This window comes from Mauremys mutica, chromosome 4 (assembly GCF_020497125.1).
Source record: "Mauremys mutica isolate MM-2020 ecotype Southern chromosome 4, ASM2049712v1, whole genome shotgun sequence".
Classification (NCBI taxonomy): Eukaryota; Metazoa; Chordata; order Testudines; family Geoemydidae; genus Mauremys; species Mauremys mutica.
Window position 1 is genome coordinate 71803468 of NC_059075.1, and position 26441 is coordinate 71829908.

A 26441-nucleotide genomic window follows, 5' to 3' on the forward strand; every position below is an offset into this window, starting at 1 on the left:
TTAATGGATATGTAAGTTATAGATCTTTTATTGGCTCCAGAATGTCTTCATTTATGGGCACAGCCACTGTGCCTGACTGTTTGGAGTGTAGTATATCAAACAGTTTATGTGATTTGTCCTGCACTACCAAAATTCTAGATCCAAGGACGCTGCAGTTCTGGGCAAGAGCTTCTGAAAGGCCTTGAAAGCAACTGGAGAAGGGAGTCAGGGACTGGCGGGAGGAACAGTAGCTGGAGTAACAATCTCAACAGAAAACACATGGAGGTTTCTGTTGTTCATCTTCCACGTACTCTCAATTTCTTCATCTTCCAAAGAAAAGGGGCATTGAGATAGCTAGCTCTCCTAATGAATCTAAAGGGAGAAGGTAACTTCAGCCTTTTGTCAATGTTTGTTCCCAGAATGACTTTTGTTAAAATGGGGGTGTTTATATCTCCATTTTCCAGTCAGAACATGGTGCTATTGATCCATGAGGATGGAAGAGAAATATCCGAAGGGGCCCAAGAAAAGGGGAAGCAGACAAAGAATCATACGTTCATCTATCAGTACAGCAACTGAAATTAATTCTTCTATTTTTATAGACCAAAAAAGAAAAAAAAGACCTTGAAAAAAGCAAATCTGTTGTTGTCCAGAGAATAAACATGCTCTTTTCTTCCTGCAGGGTAAACCTAGACCCAAAGTCACTTGGACAAAAGATGGTCAAACACTAGATGCCAAAGAGGTGGGAATTCGGAACAGCACCACAGACACTATCCTGTTCATTCGAAAGGCTGAGCATCACCACTCAGGGACATATGAAGTGGAAGTTCAGATAGAAAACATGAATGATAAGGTTGCTATTACCATGCAGATAATGGGTAAGAAACTCGTGACTTTAAAGCTCAACATTTAAAATAGTGGAATTAGTATGTGTATCCTTCTGCACACAGAAGTAGAAAGTATGGATCCCAGCCCTGGTGGGCTTGTGCATGATTTTACTATAGCCAGGTAGGATATATGAATCCAGGAATTGGTGTCATGATCCTTCTACACCCAGGGGTTCTAAATGCAAAAAATAATGGGACCAGTATGTGTATTGTACTATTCCCAGAGTCAGAGAGGGGCGCTAATAATTAGTAGGAGGATTCCACTTCATTCAGGTTGTGAATTTACCCTAACTTTGTAAAAGAATTCAGAGAATACTTGTCTAATACAATTAGAGCAGACAGATATGGAAAGACCTATTAGATCAGCTAAGGGCTTGTCTTCATGGTGCATTAGTCCACATCAGTGGGTGTAAATTTTGGAGCATGTCATGGACTTACTGGCATGTGTGGACCCTGTTGGCACATACGAAAAGCTCCCTAGTACGTTAGTGTAGTTTTTCACAGGACTACCTTAACACACACTATGGAAAGTTTAGTGGGTGCCAGCGGTGTCCACAAGTCTAGTTAGTACACAACACACTAATGGTACACTAGGATTTACAACCCTCTGGTGCGGATTAACATCCCATAAGCAAGCCCTAAGACAGTCCATCTCTTGTAGCCCAATGCAGAATTGTTCTGTACTGCACATTTCTACTCTCATTTTAATGACACTTCCATAAATTCTCTTGGAAGACTATTCACAGACTAATATATATATCATAGTCAGCAAGAATTCTGTTATAGCTCTATGTAACATACTAAATAATGATAATACTAAATACTAATAATACAAAATAATAATAATTTATCTTTGCTATTAATCATCTGCAAATATTTTAAGAGTAAAATGTTGCTTAGCCACATTATATACACATTTTGCTTTTCTAGGAGGAAAGGTTAAATCACTTCGTTCAGACCTGATCATTTTTGTTCTCCTTAAATTTCCTCCAATTTGTTAATATCTTCCTGGGAATGTGTAATTTTATTCAACATTATTATTTAATATAATTTCTGACTGCTTAGAATTGAGAATATGGAGCTTATTGCATATTGCTGAAAATTTTAAAATTTTATATATATATATATATATATATATATATATATATGAATGATAAAGATGGCAAAAGTGAGCACCTAATGGTTCTAGACACAAAGGACCTAAGGCATGCTCTGGTCCTGTATGACAATACTAAGTATTTTCCTTTCAATATTTGGTACATCTCATACCATAAAATTGACTTTACATGTAAAAATATATATAAGTTGTCAGAGAACTATTTCCCACAGAAACTTAATGGCTGATAAAGTGTGAGTAATGTTATTATACTTATTAATCATAGAATATCAAGGTTGGAAGGGACCTCAGGAGGTCATCTAGTCCAACCCCCTGCTCAAAGCAGGACCAATCCCCAGACAGATTTTTACCCTAGTTCCCTAAATGGCCCCCTCAAGGATTGAATTCACAATCCTGGGTTTAGCAGGCTAATGCTCAAACCACTGAGCTGTTCCTCCCCCTACCAGGCCTGCAGGACTGGGGTAAATTTTCTAAATTCTTAGGTAGATAGCTTTGCCACAACATTAAATAAATTTCAGTTAATCTCCTACTGATAACTGAAAGGGCTTGGATACTTGCAGAGCCTTCTGCAGCCAAAGCATGCATTTAAATTACTGACTCAGCCCCTCATTCATCCGAGCTGCCCTACTTCACTTCTGTCAACAGCACCTTCTGCTCTCCAGATTTGTATGTTCTTGGCAGGAGAGAAACGTGGGAGAAACAGGCAGGCTGTTTTTATTGATGGCAGTGCTACAGTTGCTATGTAACAGCAGGCATAGGTCAGCTGGAAGGGTGAGAGCCTAACCTGGCTGTCAAAGAACCAATACATCAATCACTGATCCTTTGCTAAATCAGTTAATCAACTAAGCTTCCTTGACAGATGTCTACTTGCTGAGGGATTAATGCCTATAGCCTCATGTGCTCTTATCTTTTGAGGATTGGAGTGAGGAAGCAGGCAACCAAAAACTGGACTGTTCTGAAGTAAGTCCCTTTCATCCCCAAAGAGAAGAAAAAGAACTATACACTCTCAAGCTGTTTGAAGTGGCTCGGGAGTGTAAGTAGCAACTTCAGGGCAGACTGTTAAGAAGCAGAGCACAAACCCCAAACTGACTGGGGGTACGTCTACACTACGGGACTATTCCGAATTTGCATAAACCGGTTTTGTAAAACAGATTTTATAAAATCGAGTGCGCGCGGCCACACTAAACACATTAAATCGGTGGTGTGCGTCCACGGTTCGAGGCTAGTGTCGATTTCTGGAGCGTTGCACTGTGGGTAGCTATACTTAGATTTCAGCAACCAAGTATCAAGTGTGAACTCCTCAAGCACTGTAACAGCCTTAACACAGAGTCCCAGAGAGTCCACTTGGGTACTTTGGTCTATATTGCCAGGTAAGCCTGCCTTTGTGATAGATGGTCCCTTACACCAAAAATCACAATAATATTCAAGTTACTCCCAGTCCCAAAGGGCCAGTCACTTATCCCAGGTCAATTGCACCTTAGATCTTATACCCAAGAAAACACTTGTAGCCAATCCTATAATACATTAACTAAGGATTTATTAACAAGGTTAAAGCAGGTAAACATACATACACAAATGAGTTACAGTCTTAAGTTCAAAGGATGGTTGAAGCTTCTATCATAAGCAAATTCTTTAAGTCCTTTATGGCTAACCAGGCCAAGCACTGAGGATCCCGAGCTTATGCTTAGAAATCTTGCCCTCTCAAAGTTCAAGCAGCATAGAGACCCAGTTTCTTCTTGTCAGGAATTTTCCCTTCCCCAATAGTTCAAGCTCATAAGACAGGTCCTCGTACACATCTCCTCTTCATGGACATGGGGGGAGCAATCCACAAAGTCTTTGTCCTTTAATGTTTCACAACGGCTCATTTGGTTTCAATGGACATTCTTGTGTGCAGGACCTAGCATCTTTGGTAGGAATCTGGACTTTACATTAATTAATGCTTCTTTCCTATTTGGTGAGTTACAGGACATGTCTATGCTACAAAATTAAGTTGACCTCACTTACATCAGCATACAGCTGCCGCAGTAATTACATCGCTGGTGCGTGTTTACACTTTGCTCCTTGGGTTGGCAGTGAGCATCCTCACCAGGAGCGCTTACACCAACTGTGCTGTCAGTATGGGGCACTGTGGGACAGTTTCTGAAAGCCAATAAAAGTTGATGTAAGCAATGCAGTGTCTACACTGACAATGCGTCGACCTAACTACATTGACATTGACTCTATGCCTCTTGCAGAACTGGACTTATTAAGTCAGCGTAGTGGGGCAGTTACATCAGCGGGAGTGAAATTTAATGTAGACACTTACAAAGTTAGGTCAACAAAAGCTGTTTTGCATCGACCTAGCTCTGGAGTGTAGACCAGGCCATAGTTAGAGGTTTACAATGCATACCTTAATATAATCTTAAGTGAGATAAATTCATGGGGCATCCTACAATCATTTCATAAAGTCTAGACACATTTTTATAAATCTAATACTATTTTAATAATACTAACACACAGATGAGCCAGACTGGTTTCCAGCTATGCATTCATCAGTGTTCAGTTGGGGCCTAAAGTCCTTGGCATGAGCTGGCACCTGGTCTGCCAGCATCACACACACTTCCTGCTATTAACACCAGCCCTTGGTGTCAAGATAGAAACAAAAGAGAAATTGTTTAGAATTTATTTGTGTATATACAGATTAGAAATTATTCATTTGTGTTCTTAACAATATAACAGTCATCCGGTCCAATATTGTCAGGTACTGGTAGATTCACAAGTAGTAGGGTTGCTGTAGAGGTTTTACACACTGGCAGATACATAGGCATATGGTGTAGAATTGTTATATTCAAATAAGTATGGAGGTGTTATTCAATATAGAAATGACAGGCTGACATTTTTATTGGTATAGCAGATTGCAGTTTTTAAAACTTCCAATCCAATATGACACATTTCCAAATTTTGATGGGCAGTGCTGCTGCTCTCGCTGTTTCTATGTTCTGTACTTCAGAAAGAGAGAAGAAAAAGAATTAAGGCAGTCGTTGATAGATGTGGAGGTGGAAGGCTTTTACTCTGAACTGCTGGTGTAAGAGAGAGGGTGGAGAATCAGCAAGAGGGAAAGAGCGAAGCCTTCATCCAATCTGCAACTCAGCTCCAAAGATTCGCAGCTGGAAATAGCTGCCTTTAATTGTTTTTGCCTTATTTCAGCATAGCCCTGGTGGCTCACATATGCCTGTGAAGTGAGTTGATATACTATATTTTGGCACAGAAAGCCACAGCATACCTAGCAATCCACTTAGGTTGGTTTAAGGGTTGGATTTTTCACTATTCTGTAGAATAGCATCCCTTGCAGACTTCAATTACACAAAACAGCGCTCCACGGTATTGTCTTGTTTCAATTAGCCAATTAATCTCAATTCTGGCTCTGAGAATTTTTTGCCCTAATCTTTGTATCCCTACATATTTGTATTCATTACACAGAATTGTAATTTTTATCCATTACATGACTAGTTGCAACTTCTCCCCTCAAACTGATTTTTGAGATGGCTACAAAAATGAAAGTCAGAACGACTATAGTAGCTGAACACATCACAAACACTGAATAAATCATTCACGATCCCTGTGAGATAGCAGAAGTAGCTATATTTTACAGCGTGTGGAAACTAAAATGGAAATACAGTTCTGTACTTTTACCAATCATTTCCCCAAAATTCCAGGAGCCTTTTTAGTTAAATGCATTTAGATGTATTTTCTACTCTGTGTCTGGAATGTGCATTCCAAATCATCACTTCACACTGCTCTTGAGGATGTAGAAGTGTTACCAATAAATAACAGTTGGAGCCATTTGAAAGCTCCAAATATAAATAACCCTCGACTCAGTCCTTTGTGATTCTTTTCTATTCATGGCAGTACAGAATTCTCATCTCTTGTTCAGCCGAGCAGTGAGGGGGCTAGAAAATCATTCCATATGTGTCAAAAGGAAAATGAAAACTTAAAATTGGGGGTTGTCTGCATATTGCTGACATTTAAAACAATGTCTCAATTTCCCTTAACAACTCTGTGTACATGTTAAGAAGGATGGAGGAGAGAATCAATCTTTATCGTACTTCCTGAGTGCTCCAAAGATAAAAGAGCAGTTTTCCATCCCCACACTCTGTTGTTGTCTTGAAAGGAAAAAATGGAGCCATTTCAGCACTTTACAATGGATTCCCGCTATCACTTAGGCAGGACAGTAGCATAGATGCTGGAACTAGGGGTGCAATCCCCTGGCTTGAAATGGTTTCCATTATATACAGGGTTTACAGTTTGATCCAATGGCCCTGAGCACCCCCACTATAAAAATTGTTCCAGCACCCCTGGACAATAGTATGATCTATGTAGAAATGCTCTGGACAGACCCAGAAATAAGAGCAAGAACTTTCTGCAGTTTACAGGCAAGAGGTGATCATCCTTCAGTGCTACCTTGGTTCTGACTTGGCCTTAAACCCAGGTTGGAGGGATGCAGGATATTGGTGATAGATGTGTTTGGAGGCAGCCTGCAGCTAGTTTGTAAGCTAATTTGCTCAAAAACTAGAGGTCAATCAACAAGCAGTAGTTTCAGAAATCTAAGTTAAATGTAAGTAGGCCAGATTGTGGTATGCTTTAAGGTGGATGGCAGCTTCCTCTCATCAAAGGTGGTGTGGAGTTGACAATCTCTGTAAGAATCCACAGATGTCTTTAACTAGCCCATGATTGGCATAGATCAATCATCAGTAGTGAATCAGATTTCTTCCAGCAGTCCTATATTTTCTTGCTATGTGAATGAGCTAAATTCATTGGAAGGGGAAAGGTATTTTAAGTCTCATGAATAGCTGCTTGTGTCCTGATCTTATAATGTTGGCAGATCTTTTAAAGGAGCTTGTTGCTGGGATATGAGGAAGCAGTTTGCGTTAACAAGGTGGTTCACTATCTGGAAAATTTTACAGGGTATTACATGTAAAGTTGATGATATATTAGCTACAGTACAGAAAAATCTTGTGCTGGAGTTTAACTGCCAGTTTTCTATCAGTGTCATTTGTTTCCTTTCCTACTGCTCCATCTTATCAGAAATCAACAGTAATCTGCTGGGATGAATGCAAGGGTCTTTTAGGTACCAGCATGGTCAACAGCAGAAGTCAGTGTACAAGGTCAAAGTCTCACCAGATCTTCCAGTTCTTGGTTCTTCAGTTGGGTATGGATTTCACTGAGGATGCTTCAGAAATTATCTGGGACTATGAGTTCGTAGAACAGGGGCAGACTACTTATAAAACCTTCTTCCTGCATTATACCTAAGTTTTTATATCAATTTGAAGGTTATAGTGGACTGCCCAAGATAAAGGTCAATCCTTCAGTTTCCTTTGTCCACATCTAGACAGATGATCCAGTCTAAGGTGTGACTGTGTGTTTTAGTCCTTCATGAGTCACCTGATTATATCATGGGGGTCTGAGAGTGGACATGATAGTGGAAAAGCCTGATGCCATTCTGTACATTTTAAAAGTGGCCAGGTTTGGGCTTCGAAGTATTTCCAACAGGAGCAAATTCCAGAGACAAAGCGCTCCCCTACTGGCTTCCAGCTCCTGCAAGCTTCATCCTTGTGAAAGACAGCTGAAGTGATACAGATGGCAAAGAGGAAATGAGGCTCCCTAAGATAACAAGAACCTGGGGCATATAGGGCTTTGTAGAAAATCAGCATCTTGAATTTCACCCAGAAGTGACTGTCCGCTATGGAAGAGAGAAATGCACAGGAGTAGCATGCTCATGGTAGCCCACCTCTAGCCAGAAGGTGGAGAACCTCATTTTGTACTAGTCAAAACTTCTTGGCTAGCTCTAAAGAGGGCATTGCACTCATCTAGCCTAGAGGTATAAACGAGGCACAGATAAACATGGTGAAGAAAGCATATTAAAGTACCTATCCTCTTGATCAGCCATGGATGAAAAAGTATTTGCTGTCACTGATAAAAGCTGGGAGTCTGGTGCAGTGATGAATCTAATAAGACCCAAGAGAATGAACCAGTTTAACAGTACGTGGGCAGATACCCTCAATCAAGAGACAGGTTAAAGGTCCTCAGAATGTTTCTCTCTGCCAATCTACATCAACTCAGTATTATTTGGAGTGAGTTAAAGCCATCCAAATCACTCTCTCTGGCTGACATTGGGACAGCATGGACATGACTGAATACTTTTTAAGACAAGAAATAGATCTAAGTACTGTCTGCAAACTGATAACACTATAGCCACTATATATCACTTTTCACCAGCTTTATACAGACTGTGTAAAAGAGCAGTGACAAAACTCAGTCTTGCGGGAGTCAGCTGAGTCATTGGGAGAAAAAGAAGTCACCCACCCTTAACCTCTGAAAGAAATGTGTGGACCCATTCTACAGATCCAAGGAGTTTAAGGATTCTGGATGCTAGAGTTGGCCTGTCACCGCCTTTTCATTGATGTTCCCAGAGACAGGACGTTAGAGACTTGGCAATATTCAAGTGGAACACTGGTTTCTTCAACAAGGGCAGGACTACAGCTTGTTTAAACGATGCATTTACCCTCCCATAGGAGAGATATTAACAATCTCTCCAATTATGTGCTCAAGCATTTCTAAGTGTCTGACCTTCATCAGTCTAGCTAAACATTGATCCAGTGTCTAGGTGGTTCAATACACTGTTCTCAGTGCATGTAAGACCTCTCACTGAGAAACTGATTAATTCAGTCAGAGAAAACTGTGTATAATAAAAGACTGGCAAAAAGAGTTAACTCCCATCCAACATCGCAAAAAGTGCTTGTTTGATTCAAAGTTAAGGTTTGGGTGGTTCCTGTTTTTGTTAAATGGATTGCCTGTCTCTAAACAGTATGCAGGAAAACATTAAGAATAGTGCAGGTACCTTAACTGACTTTTTTTTATTTTCAAGTTTTAATTTTCAACTTTCCATAAAATAAGTGTTTTACTTTGGGATAATTAAACAACTTAGTAACAATTTTTTTCCTGCTTGGAAGGAAATGCTGAAGATCAAAGATCCTGAAACAAGAACTGAGTTTGTCTGACTTGTTTCCTCTGTAGACAAACCTGGTCCACCTCAGAATGTGAAAATCATAGATGTGTGGGGCTTCAACGTCGCTCTGGAGTGGAAACCACCCCAAGATGATGGCAATGCTCAGATCTCGGGGTACACAATCCAGAAGGCTGACAAAAAGACAATGGTGAGAGACACTGAGGCTTGCCAATAATTCCTAAAGTCACTGAAATTGGGTGGGATGAATAGGGCCAGGTAGAGCATGGAAGTAGGATGCTGAACCAGAAACTACATATTCACTTTCAGGGCTTGTGTCAATTGACATGATTTTTATCTTGTTATGAACAGACATGTTGAAATTGAGTAGAGTCATATTGATTTCATCTGTGATTATGGGTACTAAAGCGGTCTCTGAAGACTTAGGAAGACAGACCTGCACTAGCTTACAAAGTTTTATATGCAGTAACCATAAGGGATAGAAACTTTTGTGTTTTATGCAAGTACATATACAATTTTGTGCCAGAATGAACATCAAAGTAAGAAAATAGGTAAGGTTTTAATTTCCCTTAGAGGAATGTGTGTGCTCTCACTTACTCTATCAGGAATTGTTATCCATTCCCAAAATCATTGTTGCTTGGTAGGCTGTCTTCTTCACTAATACTGACAAGGAAGGTCTGCATACCACAACTAGCACCATCTCTGACCCTTTAAACCTTTTTCAAGATGTTAGAAAAAGTAGACTAATGTACAATCTCATTATAGGAATGGTACACTGTTTTCGACCACTATCGACGAACCAACTGTGTCGTGTCAGACCTGATTATGGGGAATGAGTATTATTTCCGTGTCTTCAGTGAAAATTTGTGTGGACTGAGTGAAACTGCTGCAACAACTAAAACTCCTGCCTACATACAAAAGACAGGTAACACACATTCTTCAAAACAAAGGTCACAAAAACTGACTCATGGATAAGCCACAGTTAGCAAGTTGAGTAATGCATTATAGACAGGAGAGTACAGAATTTCTGGCATAGGAGCAGAGACCTTTTCGTTACTTAATACTGGGCGCTTACAGCTTCTAATCTTTTAGACTCCTTATTAGACTGTGACATATTTCTTTATTTCCAGCCACAAGAATCATGAATCAGGCTCCCAGAAGTCATTAAATTAAAAAAAGACGGTTACTCACCTGTAGTAATTGTTGTTCTGCGAGATGTGTTGCTCCAATCCATTCCAGTTAGGTGTGCACGCCGCGCGTGCACAGCATCTCGGAACTTTTTTCCCTAGCAACCCCGGCGGGCCGGCTGGGCGCCCCCTGGAGTGGCGCCGCTATTGCGCTAAATATATACCCCAGCCGGCCCGTCCGCTCCTCAGTTCCTTCTTGCCGGCTACTCCGACAGTGGGGAAGGAGGGCGGGTCTGGAATGGATTGGAGCAACACATCTCGAAGAACAACAGTTACTACAGGTGAGTAACCGTCTTTTCTTCTTCGAGTGATTGCTCCAATGCATTCCAGTTAGGTGATTCCCAAGCCTTACCTAGGCGGTGGGGTCGGAGTGAGACGTGGCGGAGTGTAATACCGCAGAGCCGAAGGCTGCGTCGTCTCGAGACTGCTGCACCAACGCGTAGTGGGAGGCGAAGGTGTGCACCGAAGACCAGGTGGCCGCTCGACAGATGTCCTGGATTGGGACGTTGGCCAGGAAGGCCAGAGATGAGGCGTGTGCCCTCGTCGAGTGTGCAGTGACACGGCCTGGTGGTACACGAGCCAGCTCGTAGCAGGTCCGGATACACGCAGTGACCCAGGAGGAAATCCGCTGGGAGGATATCGCATCTCCCTTCATGCGGTCAGCCACCGCAACGAACAGCTGGGGCGAACGCCGGAAGGACTTAGTCCGCTCAATGTAGAAGGCGAGCGCCCTACGGACGTCGAGCGTATGTAGCTGCTGTTCCCGAGGCGAGGCATGCGGCTTCGGGAAGAATACCGGGAGGAAGATCTCCTGATTGAGATGGAATGCTGACACCACCTTCGGGAGAAAGGCCGGATGAGGGCGCAGCTGCACCTTGTCCGTATGGAAGACCGTGTACGGCGGATTCGCTGTTAGGGCGCGAAGCTCTGAAACTCGCCTCGCTGACGTAATGGCCACGAGGAAAGCCGTTTTCCACGAGAGGTAGAGCAGGGAGCACGTGGCCAAGGGCTCGAACGGAGGACCCATCAGCTTGGTCAACACGAGGTTCAAGTCCCAGGTTGGGGCAGGGCGCCGCACCGGCGGGTACAAGCGGTCCAAGCCCTTGAGGAAACGGGAAACCATCTGGTTCGAGAAGATGGACCGACCTTCCACGGAGGGACGAAAGGCGGATACTGCTGCCAGATGGACTCTCAAGGAGGAGACCGCCAGACCTTGCTCCTTAAGGTTCCAGAGGTAGTCCAGAATGGTAGGGACCGGTACCAGGAAGGGATTAAGACCTCGGTGATCACACCAGAGAGCAAACCTCTTCCACTTCGCCAGGTAAGTGGAGCGAGTGGAAGGCTTTCTGCTCTCGAGCAGGACCTGTTGAACCGCTGCAGAGCAGTCCCTCTCCGTGTGGGTCAGCCACTCAGGTACCAAGCTGTAAGATGGAGGGACTGCAGGTTCGGATGGTGGAGTCTGCCGAAATCCTGGGTGATGAGGTCCGGCCACAACGGAAGAGGGATGGGCTCCCGAACGGAGAGCTCGAGCAGCAGGGTGTACCAGTGCTGCCTCGGCCAGGCCGGCGCGATCAGAATGACGTGGGCCCGGTCCCTCCGAAGCTTCAGGAGCACTCGGTGCACGAGCGGGAAGGGAGGGAAGGCGTAGAGGAGGCGATCCCTCCAGTGATAAAGGAAGGCGTCCGACAGGGAGCCTGGCGAGCGACCCTGGAACGAGCAAAACCGGTGGCACTTCCTGTTGTCTTTGGAGGCGAAGAGGTCTACTTGGGGAAACCCCCACCTCCGGAAGATTGTGTGGACGACATCTGGACGGAGAGACCACTCGTGGGAGAGGAACGACCTGCTGAGATGATCGGCCAGCGCGTTCTGCACTCCCGGAAGAAAGGATGCTTCCAGGTGAATTGAGTGGGTCACGCAGAAGTCCCACAGGAGCATCGCTTCCTTGCAGAGGGGGGAGGAGCGGGCTCCGCCTTGCTTGTTCACATAGAACATCGCGGTGGTGTTGTCCGTGAATACTGTCACACAACGACCTTGGAGGCGGGCGCAGAAGGTGCGACAGGCCAGGCGGATGGCGCGTAGCTCGCGAACGTTGATGTGCAGGGCGAGCTCCTGGACCGACCACAGGCCCTGCGTGTGGAGATTGCCCAGGTGGGCCCCCCAACCGAGCGCTGAGGCGTCCGTGGTCAAAGTAGCGGACGGCCGAGGAGGGTGAAATGGGACTCCCGCACACACGATGTCCGGGTCGAGCCACCAGCGGAGGGACTTGAGGGTCGTCCTGGTGACCGTGACCACCATGTCGATGGGGTCTCGATGAGGGCGGTACACCGACGCGAGCCAAGACTGGAACGGGCGGAGGTGGAGCCGCGCGTATGCTGTGACATAAGTGCACGAAGCCATGTGGCCCAGGAGGCGGAGGCAGGAGCGCACCGTCGTGGTTGGGAAGGCGACGAGGTCCCGGATGATGGAGACCATCGTCTGGTGCCGAGCGCGAGGGAGGCAGGCTCTGGCCGTCGTGGAGTCGAGGACCGCTCCGATGAACTCCACCCGCTGCGTCGGAATCAAAGTGGACTTCTCTGTGTTGATGAGAAGACCGAGCCGCTGAAAGAGAGACAGGATCTCTGCCATGTTGCTCATCACAAGTTGCCGGGACTGGCCTCGAACCAGCCAGTCGTCGAGATACGGATAAACGTGCATCTGACGACGTCGGAGGGCTGCGGCGACCACCGCCATGCATTTGGTAAACACCCTCGGGGCGGTGGACAGTCCGAACGGCAACACCGTGAACTGGTAGTGGGTGTCGTTGAGCACAAACCGAAGGTAACGACGATGTGGAGGATAGATCGTGACATGGAAGTAGGCGTCCTTCATGTCGAGGGCGGCAAACCAGTCTCCCGGATCCAGAGAGGGAATGATGGTCCCCAGAGTGACCATGCGAAACTTGGGCTTGAGCAGGTACATGTTTAGCTCGCGAAGGTCCAGAATAGGACGTAGCCCGCCTTTCGCCTTGGGGATGAGAAAATAACAGGAGTAGAATCCCCTGCCCCTTCTGTCCTGAGGCACTGCCTCTATGGCACCCACGCTCAACAGAGTCTGGACCTCCTGTAAGAGGACTTGCTCGTGAGAGGGGTCCCTGAAGAGGGAGGGTGGGTGGGAAGGCGGGGGCGAAACAAATTGCAGGCGGTATCCCGACTGGACTGTCTGGAGCACCCAGTTGTCCGACGTTAACCGGGACCACGCCGAAAAGAAATGGGAAAGGCGATTGTGAAACAGAGGGGAAGGATCCGGTAGGGAGAGTGATGGGCCGTCCTCGAGCGTCCCATCAAAAGGCCTGTTTGGCCCCGAGGGGCCTTCGAAGCGGCCTGGCCCTGGTTGCGGCGGTTGCCGGACGGTCGACGGCGATTTTGGGCCGGACGTCGGCTGTTGTAGGGCCGATACCGGGACTGGTAGGCCGGTCGGGAGGGCTGTGGTCTGAAGGGCCTACGCTGCGTCGCCGGCGTATGCATGCCTAACGTGCGTATCGCGATACGGCCGTCCTTTAAAGTTTGGATCCTAGAATCCGTCTTCTCAGAGAACAGCCCTTTAGTGTCAAAGGGGAGGTCCTGCAACGTATATTGGACCTCCGGCGGCAGGGTGGAAGACTGCAGCCAGGCGATACGCCGCATCGTGACCCCGGAAGCCAAGGTCCTCGCCCCCGAGTCTGCAGCGTCGAGTGCGGCCGAAATAGAGGATCTGGACGATCTTCGTCCCTCCTCCAACATAGCCGCGAACTCCTGTCGGGAGGCTGACGGCAGGAGCTCGGTAAACTTCGCCAGGGACGTCAGGATGTCAAAGACGTACCTGGCGAGGAGGACCATCTGGTTGGCAATCCTCATTTGCAGGCCTCCTGCAGAATAGACCTTTCGGCCCAGCAGGTCCATACGCTTCGCGTCCTTCGACTTGGGCGCGGAAGCTGGTTGACCGTGCCGCTCCCTGTCATTAACCGACTGGACTATCAGGGAGTCCGGGGTCGGATGCATGTACAAGTATTCATAGCCCGTGGGAGGGACAGAGTACTTTCGCTCAACCCCACGGGCTGTAGGGGGCACGGATGCTGGTGTCTGCCAGATAGTGGTGGCGTTCTTTTGCACCGTCCGTACAAACGGAAGTGCAACCCTCACCGGCGTGTCGGCCTCGACCACATTGGTGATAGGGTCCTCGTCCTCGTGCACCTCCTCTATGGGCAAGGCCATTGCCGTCGCCACACGACGAAGGAGGTCCTGGTGAGCTCTTACGTCAATTGGCGGAGGCTCCTTAGTTGCTGCACCGGCCACCGCCTCATCAGGCGAGGACGAGGAGGACAACCCTTGGACGACCGGTTCGTCAGAGGGGTTCACCACCTGCCCGCCTGAGGGTGCGGGCTGCGTCTGGTCCTGGGATTCCGACGCCACAGCATCCGCCGCCTGTGGCGAAGGGGCCGGTCTGGAAACCGTCGCCTCTGGGGCTCTGCGCTCCGCCGTGGGGGGCCTAGATGCCTAGGAAAAGGCACCCCCTGGGCCTCGTACTGGGCCCATGGCACCCAAAAGCCCCACGGTTGTGCCCCTTGAGGATGGTCTCGTGGGGTGGGCGGCAGGAGTCCGTAGCCATGCGTGCCCGAAGCGACCGACTCGGGTCGAGAAGGCCAGGGCGGTGCCGAAGCACTCGCAGAGTGCGCTGCCGAATGGGGCAGTCCGTCCCCGGGAGGCAGAGAAGCGCGAGGTTGCTCCGGCCGGTACCGGGTAGGAGACCTGGAGTAACGTCCGCCACGGTGCCGGGAGCTCGACCGGTGCCGGGAGCCCAACCGGTGCCGGGAGCTCGACCGGTGCCGGGAGCTCGACCGGGATTGAGATCGACGGTGCCACGAACGTGCGCGCGAGTCACGGTGCCGGGAGCGGTGCCGGGACGGCGATCTCTGATGGCGCCGACGCGATGGCGACCTGGATCTCGTGCGGCGTCGGGAGTACGACCGGTACCGCGATGACGAGCGGTACCGGGACTGCGACCGGCGTTTTGATGGCGACCGGTACCGCGAAGGTGAGCGGTGCCGAGATCGCGAGCGCCTGGATGGAGACCTGCCGCGGGACCGGGAACGAGACCGGGACCGGGAGCGACGTCCATGCTGCCTGTCCAGGGACGGTGGCCGGGTCATCCTGGCCGGCTTCCCCGCCGACACGACAGCCCGCACCGGCGGTGCCGGGGGCCGGAGGCCTGGTGCCTCTATCAGCTGGATCAGGTCTCTTGCGGAGGCGAATGTCTCCGGCGTTGATGGTAGCCGGGGCTCAACCGCGGACGGTACCGGGGAGCGTGGCGGTGCCGGACTCGACGGGCCTTGCGGCGCCGGAGTCAAGGGTCCGGTGCACGGTTTGTGCACTGGCACCGCAGGTGCCGCCGACTGCGCAACCTTTCTTGCAGAGTCCTCAGAGCGGGCCTGCGCTACTGCTTTCGACTGCCCGTGCTTCTTCTTCGGCGAAAGCGAGCGGTGCCGCGACTGCGTAGCCGCCTTCTGTATTGGCGGCGCCGCGGAGGTGGAGCGGCTCGGTGCCGCCGGTGCGCTCTGCACCGAGGCAGTTCGCGGTGCCGGCGCAGACGGTGCCGGTGGTCGAAGCGACGCTTCCATTAAGATCTGCTTTAGACGGATGTCCCGCTCCTTTCGGGTCCGCAGTTTAAAAGTCAGGCAGATTGAACACTTGTCCGTTCTATGCCCTTCTCCCAGGCAACGGAGACAGGCGTCGTGCGGGTCTCCGATGGGCATAGGCTTCTGGCACGCCGCGCAGGGCTTAAAGCCCGGTGCCTTGGGCATGAGCCCGCACCGGGTGAGGTAAAAAGGGGAAACTCCCCTTTTTCACCTTATCTATACTAACCAACTATCTAAACTGTAAAACTAACTACAAAAACTAACTATATACAAGAGATATAAACGCTAGGGATCGTGGAGAACGAAGAGCACTCCACAGTTCCAACTGGCCGTCACGGGCGGTAAGAAGGAACTGAGGAGCGGACGGGCCGGCTGGGGTATATATTTAGCGCAATAGCGGCGCCACTCCAGGGGGCGCCCAGCCGGCCCGCCGGGGTTGCTAGGGAAAAAAGTTCCGAGATGCTGTGCACGCGCGGCGCGCACACCTAACTGGAATGCATTGGAGCAATCACTCGAAGAAGAACAAATTTTGGGGTTCTTATCTTCTGGGTTTTGAGTCTTTAGAGTTCATGCTTTCAAGCTTTTCCATGCAACCATGAAGGATAGAAACTTATTTTTTAAATGAAACAGATTCTCATATTATCCTAGGACTCCAGGAGCTAGGGCTTTTAGGAAATAATACCTCATTACATCACAAATGTTTGCAACACTGATGTTTTAACACTACTGCTTTCCTAAAATGGCATAGATAAAATAAAATTACAAGTAGACTGTGTTGACTAGGCAAGATTTAAGACAAAATTCTTACTAGATTACTCTGTTTGTTTGAATTGCAGGCACCATTTATAAACCACCCAGTTACAAAGAGCATGACTTCTCTGAAGCCCCCAAATTCACTCACCCCTTAGTAAGCCGTTCTGTGATCTCTGGATACAATGCTACGCTCAGCTGTGCTGTAAGAGGAAGCCCCAAGGTACAGGTTACACTAGTTTTCATCTATATAATTGTGACAAGTCAAAAGCCTACTATAACTACCCTAAAATCCATGCCAGCTTCATGTAATTACACTGTTCTAATTACTGATCTACATTATAGGACACCGATTCCAATCCATACTATCCCTCTACACCCTAGAAGTAAATAGTGTTCCTGTGAAAAACCCGAACACCAACAAAAGCAATACAGTGATATAGCATGAAACCTAAGTTTTTAAATGCCCAATTCAGGAAGTTGAAAATTACAGTTGGCACAGCAATGTTAACTCTGGCCCCTCCCATGTATATATTATAATTGGGTCTTTCAGCACAGCAAAGGACAACGCAACATACTATTCACTTAATAGAATGCAAAGGAAATACAACTTTTTCTATTACCTACAGTGCACCTATGTAACTTTGTGTTTCTGAATGCATATTGTGTGATCAAGTAGTAAAATGCCCCGCTGTAATTTGTATGCGCAAGGGGACAGCATTTAAAAAAAAAAAATCTCAGGCAGGGGACACTTTCTTCACTCTCAATTATTTGCTGAGCTCTATTCAGGGTGAACTGTACTTTGTACCGATATTAGGAAAAAGCATCAGAAAGAATATCAACCACCGGCTAAGATTAGATTCAATCTCTGAAAGCAGACTGAACAGGGGGGAAAAGGCCTTATACACACACAAGAAATTTACTATGCTAAATAATAATTGTTCCTCCTCAATCAACTAAAACTCATCTTATATCCAATACACAACTGTTCCAGTTACCACTGATTTTCACTAACACCCCATATTATGCTTTTTGTGGTTGTTAAATGAGTCAGTCATTTGAATCCCAGTTTGGATGATTCTCCCTCCCAAGTTAGCACAATTGATGCAAACCGCTGCTCATCCTTCCATCCCGCAGTGTAGTCACTCCAAAGTGGCTTCTCTAAGACACCTTTCTGCACCTGCAATGCCAATTGTATGCTTGCCAGACGACACATACAAATGGCTCTGTACACACTGTACAGCTGTTCTGCATCTTTTTCAGAGGCAACGCTTCCTGGTGATAGAGCTTTGACATTTTGGATAACTCTATACTATCAAAGATTCTCAGGTATAAAGTGCATTCCATGAACATGCTGCCACTAGGCAGAAGCCAATATTCATGCCCAGATAGCACTGTGACATGAAGTGGAATTCCAGAAAGAGCAAGAGGGCTATTGACAAAAATATACGGGTGGACAAAGTTGTTCAAGAACAGTAAAACTGCAGGTGTCGTTAATATGATTCATCATGACTAGTATGGATGCACAAGACTCGTCAAGCAGACAAGGCCAAAGACATACAATAACAAAATGGTAATAATAATACCTTTCATCGGTAGATCTCAAAGCACTTTACAATGGAGATCAGTATCATTATTCTAATTTTACAGATGAGGACACTGAGGCCCAAGGCTGCTAATTTAAAAAACAAAACAAATGCCATAAAGATTTGGTTCTTACTGTTTAATCCTAGTGCTGCATTAGGATAAACATTGGTCACAGTGCAAGAAACGTTATTTTCATTTAAATTTTTATTCCACCATCTTGGATGCAAAAATAGAAGACCTTCTTTAGTCCCACACTGCAATCAGAAGGGGAAAACATATCAGACACAAACATACTTGATTAGCTGCATATATGCAGCGATCAATACTATGCACTACAACTGACATTAGGGAGACTTTCCCTCCTGTACTCACAATGCTTCCCCTCCTGGAACCCAGGCAGCATGAAAGAGAAGGAGGAAGCAGAGGCGTGATATGCATGGTGGAAGGAGGAGAAACAGGCTGGGGGATAGGAGCAGAAGTGGACCGGGACAGACTTGGGGGATTTGAGCACAGGGGAGATGGTAGGGGACACAAGTAGAAGGAAACAGGGACAAAAGAATCTGTAACAGCCACAGAACACTCCCCTACAGAACCCAAAACTGAACTCAGGATTCCCAAGTCCCAACATTCCTCTGTCCTCAGCAAACAGCTGGCAAACTCACTGATAAAATCTGTATCTCATCCCCCTCTAGTGACTGGCCCACAGTCTATCAGGAACTGAGATACTTCAAATGGTAGAGATCTGTGGTGAGGATTTAAAAGTGGAATCCTAGTGGTAAACCACACATGGATTAATATGGTTCCATGTGGAGCTTGGTTTTTTCCATTTGCTTTTTCAAAAACCTAGGAAATTACATGCAAGATAAACTATGTTTAAAGATTGTAAAGGTTCAACCCAAAAGCTAGGAAATGCCAGAACTCAGACTGACCATGCAACCTTAATTCAGCCCTCTTATGTTTATACATTTTTATAGCCTTTAATTACATGATCACATACTTTTTCCCTACGAGACCTCTGCCTCATTCAGTGCATAGGATGGATAGTGCTCAGGGTTTTGTAGTAAACAAGTCTGTTTTCTGCAGGAGATTGGAAGGTGTATAGTGAATGAGGCAGCAACTTCAGGAGGATGATCTTGTAGTTAAGATACCTGAATACCATGATGGAGAACTGAATTCTACCCCTTCATCTGCCATAGATACCCACTAATTTCATAGTTTGCATGTTCCTCCTTTTCTGGATGCCCAAATTGAGACACCAGGGGCCTGATCTGCATAAGTGCTGATCACTTTCAACTGAAGTCAATTGGAGCTGTGCTTTGAACATGAAATTAAGTGCTAATTATGCTGGGGGAAAAAACAGCCCCTAGATATCTCAAGTTAGGCAAAATTAGCAGACCTTACAATTTTGGTCTAAAATATCTCTGTACCTCAGTTCCCCACCTGTAAATGGAACTAATACCACCATATCATCTCACAGGTATGCTGTGTGGATAAATCCATTCATGTTTGTAAAGCACTCAGATGTTATGGGGCTGAGCACCCAAAAAAAAAACCCATGAGGAAATTAATAATTCTGTAGTCAGTGAAGGGTTTGGATAGCGTGCAGTAAACAAGATACAGAGCCACACACTGAATGAAGATAAAAAGAAATATTGAATAGCTACATTATCTATTTCCTGAGCATTGTCCATCTTATGTAGTGAATAAGTGGGGGTTCCATGAAAACAATAGTATGTAATCATGTAATTAAAAATAGTATCATAATGCACCCAGCGGGGCTGTATTAAGGTTGCACTGGCAGCCATAAATCTACAACTTCCTAACTTTTGTTTTTATGTTCTTCAGCCAAAGATATTCTGGTACAAGAACAAAGTAGATCTCTCTGGAGATGCCAAGTATCGTATGTTCAGTAAGCAAGGGGTATTGACCCTGGAGATCCGAAAGCCCAGTCCCTTTGATGGAGGCTTTTACACCTGTAAAGCTGTGAATGAATGTGGTGAAGCTGAAATAGAGTGCAGATTGGATGTTAGAGGTAACCAGATTTCTGTAGACAATATTCTCCTTTAAATGAATGGATAATTAATTTCTCCAAAAATCATAGCTTCCCTTTAAGCAAAAATTGTTGATATGGGGGGGGGGGGCAGAAGCTACAGTTCACTGAATAAGTGAATGTCTCCATAGGAACAGGTAAAAATATGGTAGAATTCTGTGGTCGAACTTTGTTATATGTTAGGTACTATAGGACAAGAAGATGGGAAGCTATTAATAGTTGTTAATATTCCAGAAGAAGGCATAAGACATTGGAATGAATGTCACAAGCTGAATTAATAAACTGTATGCTGTGGACAACAGCACTGTCCTATAGACCAGGGGTTCTCAAACTTCATTGCACCGTAACCCGCTTCTGACAACAAAAATAACTAGATAACCCCAGGAAGGGGGATCAAAGCCTGAGCCTCCCCGAGCCCTGCTGCCCCAGGGCAGGGGGGTGCCAAAGCTGAAGCCTTAGCCCCACCACCCTGGACAGGGGACCAAAGCCGAAGCCCAGGGCTGAAGCTGAAGCCTGAGCTCCGCTGCCCAGCACTGACGCCCTTGGGCTTTGGACCTAGGCAGCGGGGCTCGGGCTTCGGCCCCGGGCCCCAGCAAGTCTAACATCAGCCCTAGCAACCCCATTAAAACAGGCTCACGACCCACTTTGGGGTCACAACCCACAGTTTGAGAACCGCTGCTATAGACATTATTCTACATTTCAAAACTGAAATTCCTAAGAGACTCAAAAGTGATGAGATACGATAGCTGTCAAAAATATGTAAATATAAGGCCTGTTACTTTACAAGCAATTATAAAAGAGGATATTGATCACTTATTTTCACTACTAGCTGAAGTCAGGCAAACACACTGCAAAAGGGAACATGTTAGGCTAAATATTGTTAGAAAAAACATAATAAGAGTTATAAAGTACTATGAGCATGCATGATGCTTTGCATACAATTAAACTTCAGAAACAGAACAAACTCCCAACAAGGATGCGTGTAGAATAGCTATTGGTGGAGATGTGCCTTCTGTACAGAGAGAGTGACTTCTTCCAATTCAAATGGTATTACATCGTTCAAAACTGTTGTGTACAAACAAAAAACCTAGAAAAAATATGGTGCAACTATGTTCCAATATAAGGACAAAAACTCGGTAATCTGAAAACAATAGCAACAAGAGTGACTGTAGTTCATCTCAATGGAGAAAGTAATTGCAGTGTTCTTTTTTAAAACTAATAATAATATGGCCCAAGAAGAAAAAGGTGGTATACAGCCACTAGAGATAAGGTCACTCTCTTCATATGTAGTTGCAGTAGAAAGCATTTTAGTGACAGAACATTTGCAAGTAAATAAACATGACCGCGTTAAATGTTTGGAAGCATATAAGAGGAGTACTCCCTGTTAAATATGGAAAAATATTTAAAATGTAGAAATTGAAATTTTAAGTCCTCTTTTTATTGGAGTCTGTCTTGGGCATATTAAGTCTCCTCCTGACTGTGAGGGAGAAAATGACCACTGTAAAATTCTCTCTCTCTCTCTTCCCCCATCCTCTTTTTTAAGCTTTAATTAGTGTCATGTCTTAATTTTGCAGTTCAGCTTCTATGGTGTGTCTCACTGTCTCTTAATTCTTTTACCTCTTCCAGCACCTCAGTAAAACTCTAAACCTTAGTTCATCAGCAATTCAAGGTATGAATCAAAATGACTTAAGGAAAATATTTAGTTAGCATTGGGTAAAATAATGATGAATAATAGCTGGGTAGATAGAAAACTGGTCCATGCAGAGCCATTTATTAAAATCCAGTTTATGGATCAATCAATCAGACTTTTTTTTTAAAATCACTGCATTTATCGAATTCCTGCAAAGTGCCTTTTTTAGACTCCATTCAAGTTAGAGGGCATTGAAGGCTCTCCTCCCCACACAGGCTTAAACAATTTGTAAGGATCATGGAATGATCCTACTGGGGCATTTCCTTTTTAATTCACTGAAAGTTGTTTGTGTAGGAGAACCATAGCAGTGGTTTGATGTGCATCACTAATTAGTACAAGGCTAATTTGTAATACAGTGTCTGGATGTAGTAGTTTAAGAATCATGTTAAGTTTAAAAATTGTTGTTCATACATATATCTGAAAGTGTACAATGCACTTTAAACTTTTAAAAATAAAATGGTTATCATAAACATCACACTTGTTTGTGACTAACCTCTCTTTTTCTCTCTCTCTCTTCTCTTTCTGTCTCAGGTGGTGTTGGGGTTGGAATTTGAAGAGAAGGAAAGGAAAAAAGAAAAAAATGAATAACGGTTAGACCCATGTACAGCTAAAGCTCTGCTCATCTTTAAGTGTCATTTAATGGGGGAGGAAGATGTCCTGTTTAGCTACACAGTTTCACATATTTCCCTTCTCAGAATTTTTGAAGTGTTATTGTCTCTAATAACCATGCAGGGGAAATAGAAATATTTTCCCCATTAACACTAGAGATTCTCCTTTAGGACAGAAACATTAAAGCTAAATGCAAAACTGATCCACCACCCCTCAGGTATGAAGTGAGCACAAACACTAACATCAACTCTCCAATGCTAAAATAAATCCTCTCTTTTTCCTCTTTTGTCACTTTCAGAATTCTCAAATTCCTGATGGGAATCTTGTATTGCTCAGATAGGAAAATCCTAGCAGGTCATTTGTTCTAGTGCTTCAACTTTATCACACCCACAGGATCCTAGATAAAAGAGAGACCTCACAGGGCTCTCTTTCCTCTTCCAACCTCCAATATCTGATTCTCAAAATGTTTACGTCTGTGGACTCAGGAAGGCCTCTACAGATCCCAGCTTGTCCACAGAACACTCTTTGAGAATATCTGGTCTAGGCTATTGCACTGCTTGCTGTACATAAGATAGTCCCTGCTAACTATTCACTAATCATCTTCTGGTTTGGTAAATTACACTAGCATGAACTCTTGTTTTTCAGATGTTACTACAACACATTATGAAAGAACGCAAATTCAAAACTAGCTTTGTGTCTCAGGAGAGACGTTGAAAAATGCAGTCAGGAAGTAAGGCATACAAGACTATTTCAAACCACAAAGCTTATGATGAATTCAGCAAAAGCTTATTTTAATTTTGTATCATTTGTGGTTTTTCAAAGTTTATAAACTATTTTACATGTTTTTCCAGACAGTTATGTTCTTTAGTTAGGTTTTTTTAATTTGTTTTAAAAAAAAACCCTCTTGCTCCAACAGAGTCTCCTGCTTCTAACTTGCTAGTTTTCACTATGTAATCTTTTTCAGCTTATAGTGGTAATTAGAAGCCCCTGACTTGGTATTGCTCTACTTTTACACTGGCATGAAACGAGAAGGCAGGGAGAGGAAACCCATCCAGGAAGTGAGGCTTTATCAAAGAACTACATCAGTTTCTTCATAGTAATACTCAGTGCTCCTGTTCTCCCCTCTAAGATGTTCCGCTCTTGATGGATGGGTATTTCTGACTCAGCAGATTGATTGTACTACACTGTGAAGTACATCTTCATAATAAAGATACCTGTACAGTGACAGCTGGATTAAGTGGTATTTTATTCACATATCAGAACATGGAGAGATGTATAAGCAACCACAATTCCCCTAAAACAAGAAGTGTTTTTGTGATATCTTCTATGAACTTTATAACTATTTGTTAGAGTTAGAAAACTACAGTTAAAAATATTGTGCAAAAATATTTACATTTTCTGACCAGCTCTCTTATTCATCTGAATCTACTAGATACCACACATACAAATTGAGACATTCCATGTCATAAAGAACTTACAAACTGAATGTAAAGTGGACTCAAACCATCACCTCTGGCAACCATATTGACAGCATCTGTAGAAAAGAAAGAAAATTATAAACAGCTGCTTAACCTTTTAGCCTGAAAGAGGTCAAAGTGCTTTACAAACTGTGTTAATTAATATTTGAAAGGTGCTCTGAATTATTGTTTTGGAGAAGTAGTAAACTCATGCTATATTTTAGCACAAGATTCAAAACTCACAAAACTAACTCATGATCCTGAAGAAGATGGCACTTTCCCATTGAATTATACTCACACTGATTTTATGAAAGACAAGGGGATGTTCACTCACTATGACAGCTCCATCAGCAGTGGCAAGAAATGCATTCCCCTTGACACTTTCATCAGAGATATGTTTGTACCTACACATCTTCATGAAATTCCACTATATAAATATCAGACTAGAAAATTCAGATAACTCAGATACCAGTGATAGTACTTTCAAACGGCCTAAGACAAAAAGACAGCCAAGCCTGCCCTGTGCCTGACAGCCTCACCATCTAGTACATGTGAAGTCTAGAAACTAATAATAGCTAGCGCATAGCTTCCTTTAACTAAGTTGGTTGAGCTGCTGCCTTTGGATTTTCAGTTCCTGGAGTACAAAACCAAATTAGGATGAGTTACTCACACAATTTTAGTGGCTCTTCTTAAGATAATGCAGTTCTATGACAGGGCAGACATGAAATAGCATTTGCTTGTGAAATTCTCAAACAATAATAGGGGGCAAATTTAACAGTGATCCGAATGGGTTAAAATAAGTAGACATAATAATATAGTTAAGTTTCCAAAAGCAAAATACTGATTTTAATACCAAAATGCTGGCCACTCCTCAGACTGAAAAAATGCTGCCAGCTTGATGCTCGTTTAAGCACTGATTGACATGCCATGTGGCATGTCTACCCACACATCACAAACCTAGCTAGCTAAGAAAATATCATACCCACATTCCACTACCATCATTCACCACAGACTACTTCCAGCAACGGAACCACATAGAAAATGTTTCTGACAAACGGCCTTCTGTGTGCAATCATCTCTATGCTGCCAAGTCAGACTGCAAATCAAGACTGACATCCTGTGGTCCCTCTGAATGTCTGGGGAATTGCTCCTCCACCCCACCCCCTAGTAGGGTGACCAGATGTCCCGATTTTATAGGGACAGTCCCGATTTTGGGGGCTTTTTCTTATATAGGCTCCTATTACCCCCCACCGTGTCCTGATTTTTCACACTTGCTGTCTGGTCACCCTACCCCCCCAGACAACAATTCCCCTTCCATTCACTCCCTTCTTCTATTTAAAACTATTAGCTAAAGCAATGGTTTTTACACTACAGAGGTAAAGTTCCTGTGGATTCTACTTTCTATCAAATATTGTCAAAGACAGAGTGAGTCATTTCTTTGTTCTTATTGATGACCTTTTACTTTGGACACTACTCATGAAACACAATATAGACCATTTAAAATTCATCCTAAAAATTAAGTATCTATTTATATATCCTCTGGTTTATTTGTATTTCTAAAGCACCTAGCACCATGCTATTTTAGGTGGCTGAGTGCAACGTCCATTGTCGTCAATGGCACCATTACAACCGGACGGGCCAGGCACGTCCCCCAGCGGCAGGGGCAGGGCGGGGCCCCGCGTGAGCACCGCAGGAAGGGCGGGAAGCTGGCCAGGGAGCGGGAATCACGACGGTTCCTCACTTCGCTCAGCCTCCTTGTGACGGGCGGGGCCGGGGGCCCCTGGGTGTTCCCGGGGGAAGGAAACGGGCCGCCCTGGGACTCCCCCGCCCACGCTCCCCGGAGAGGAGCCTGGTGGCACCTGGAGATAGCGCGCGCCCCCTATAGGCGAAAGACCGCAGCCAATCAGTGCCGCAAGCCAGAGAGCCGCAGAAACGGGGGCTGCGCATGCGCCTGGACGACACTGCAGCAACCGGGTGGCCGCGGCGCACGTTGGAGAGCGGGTCTATGCGTGCGTCTCGAGGCCAGCACCTCAGGGCGGGGCTGCTAGAGGGAGCGCGCAAAGGGAACGGAGGGGCGCGCGACCCCCCATGACAGAGGCCGTTCAAATGGCCGCGTGGGACAGGCTCACACTGCAGCCCCTCCCCCCCGGTCATCCAGGGCTTCCTCGGCCCCACCCTCACCCTTGAGATCAAAAGTAGTCACAGGCCCCTGCTAATGCTGCAGACAAGAAAGCTGGGGCCTCCCCAAATGCCCCACCAAGCCTGGACCCTAAACCCACCAATACCTAAATTCTGTGAACCCGGGACTGGCTTTCCCTTGTGGAGAACAGGTCAGGATGCTTCCACCCATCAGGAGATGCAGAAAACAGATTCCACTTTAAACCATTCTTGCATTGATTGTTCCTGTAGTCACGGTTTCCAGGTGCCCATGATTGGTGCTGGACAGGTCATCCACAGCCTGCTATGACCAGAAGCCTT

At 45.5% G+C, this 26441-nt stretch overlaps 1 protein-coding gene and 2 long non-coding RNA genes across 5 annotated transcripts in view; 2 read left to right on the forward strand and 1 right to left on the reverse strand.

Moving 5' to 3' along the window:
- MYBPC3 (myosin binding protein C3) overlaps nt 1-23667 on the forward strand; it is a 116137-nt gene extending 92470 nt beyond the window's left edge. Inside the window, exons 29-34 of the mRNA XM_045016273.1 lie at nt 659-854; nt 9034-9173; nt 9749-9908; nt 16657-16793; nt 20003-20189; nt 22429-23667. Of these exons, the coding sequence (XP_044872208.1) occupies nt 659-854; nt 9034-9173; nt 9749-9908; nt 16657-16793; nt 20003-20189; nt 22429-22451 (843 nt within the window). The 3' untranslated portion in view covers nt 22452-23667. The remainder of the gene's footprint in view (nt 1-658; nt 855-9033; nt 9174-9748; nt 9909-16656; nt 16794-20002; nt 20190-22428) is intronic.
- LOC123370059 lies at nt 4828-25835 on the reverse strand. Of its 2 annotated transcripts, none has more exons than XR_006579258.1 (6): nt 25705-25835; nt 23985-24040; nt 22391-22419; nt 18291-18411; nt 16722-16773; nt 4828-5036 (listed from the first exon to the last, which is right to left on the reverse strand). It is a non-coding gene; the product is annotated as an uncharacterized LOC123370059 (long non-coding RNA). The 2 variants fall into 2 exon arrangements; XR_006579259.1 differs by lacking the exon at nt 4828-5036 and adding an exon at nt 9076-9156.
- The window catches only part of LOC123370060, a 32226-nt gene continuing 31457 nt past the window's right edge, over nt 25673-26441 (forward strand). The window contains exon 1 of one of the 2 annotated variants that reach the window (XR_006579261.1): nt 25673-25972. This is a non-coding gene — a long non-coding RNA (uncharacterized LOC123370060). Of the gene's footprint in view, nt 25973-25992; nt 26294-26441 lie in introns of those variants that run through there. The other variant, XR_006579260.1, reaches the window with a different exon arrangement.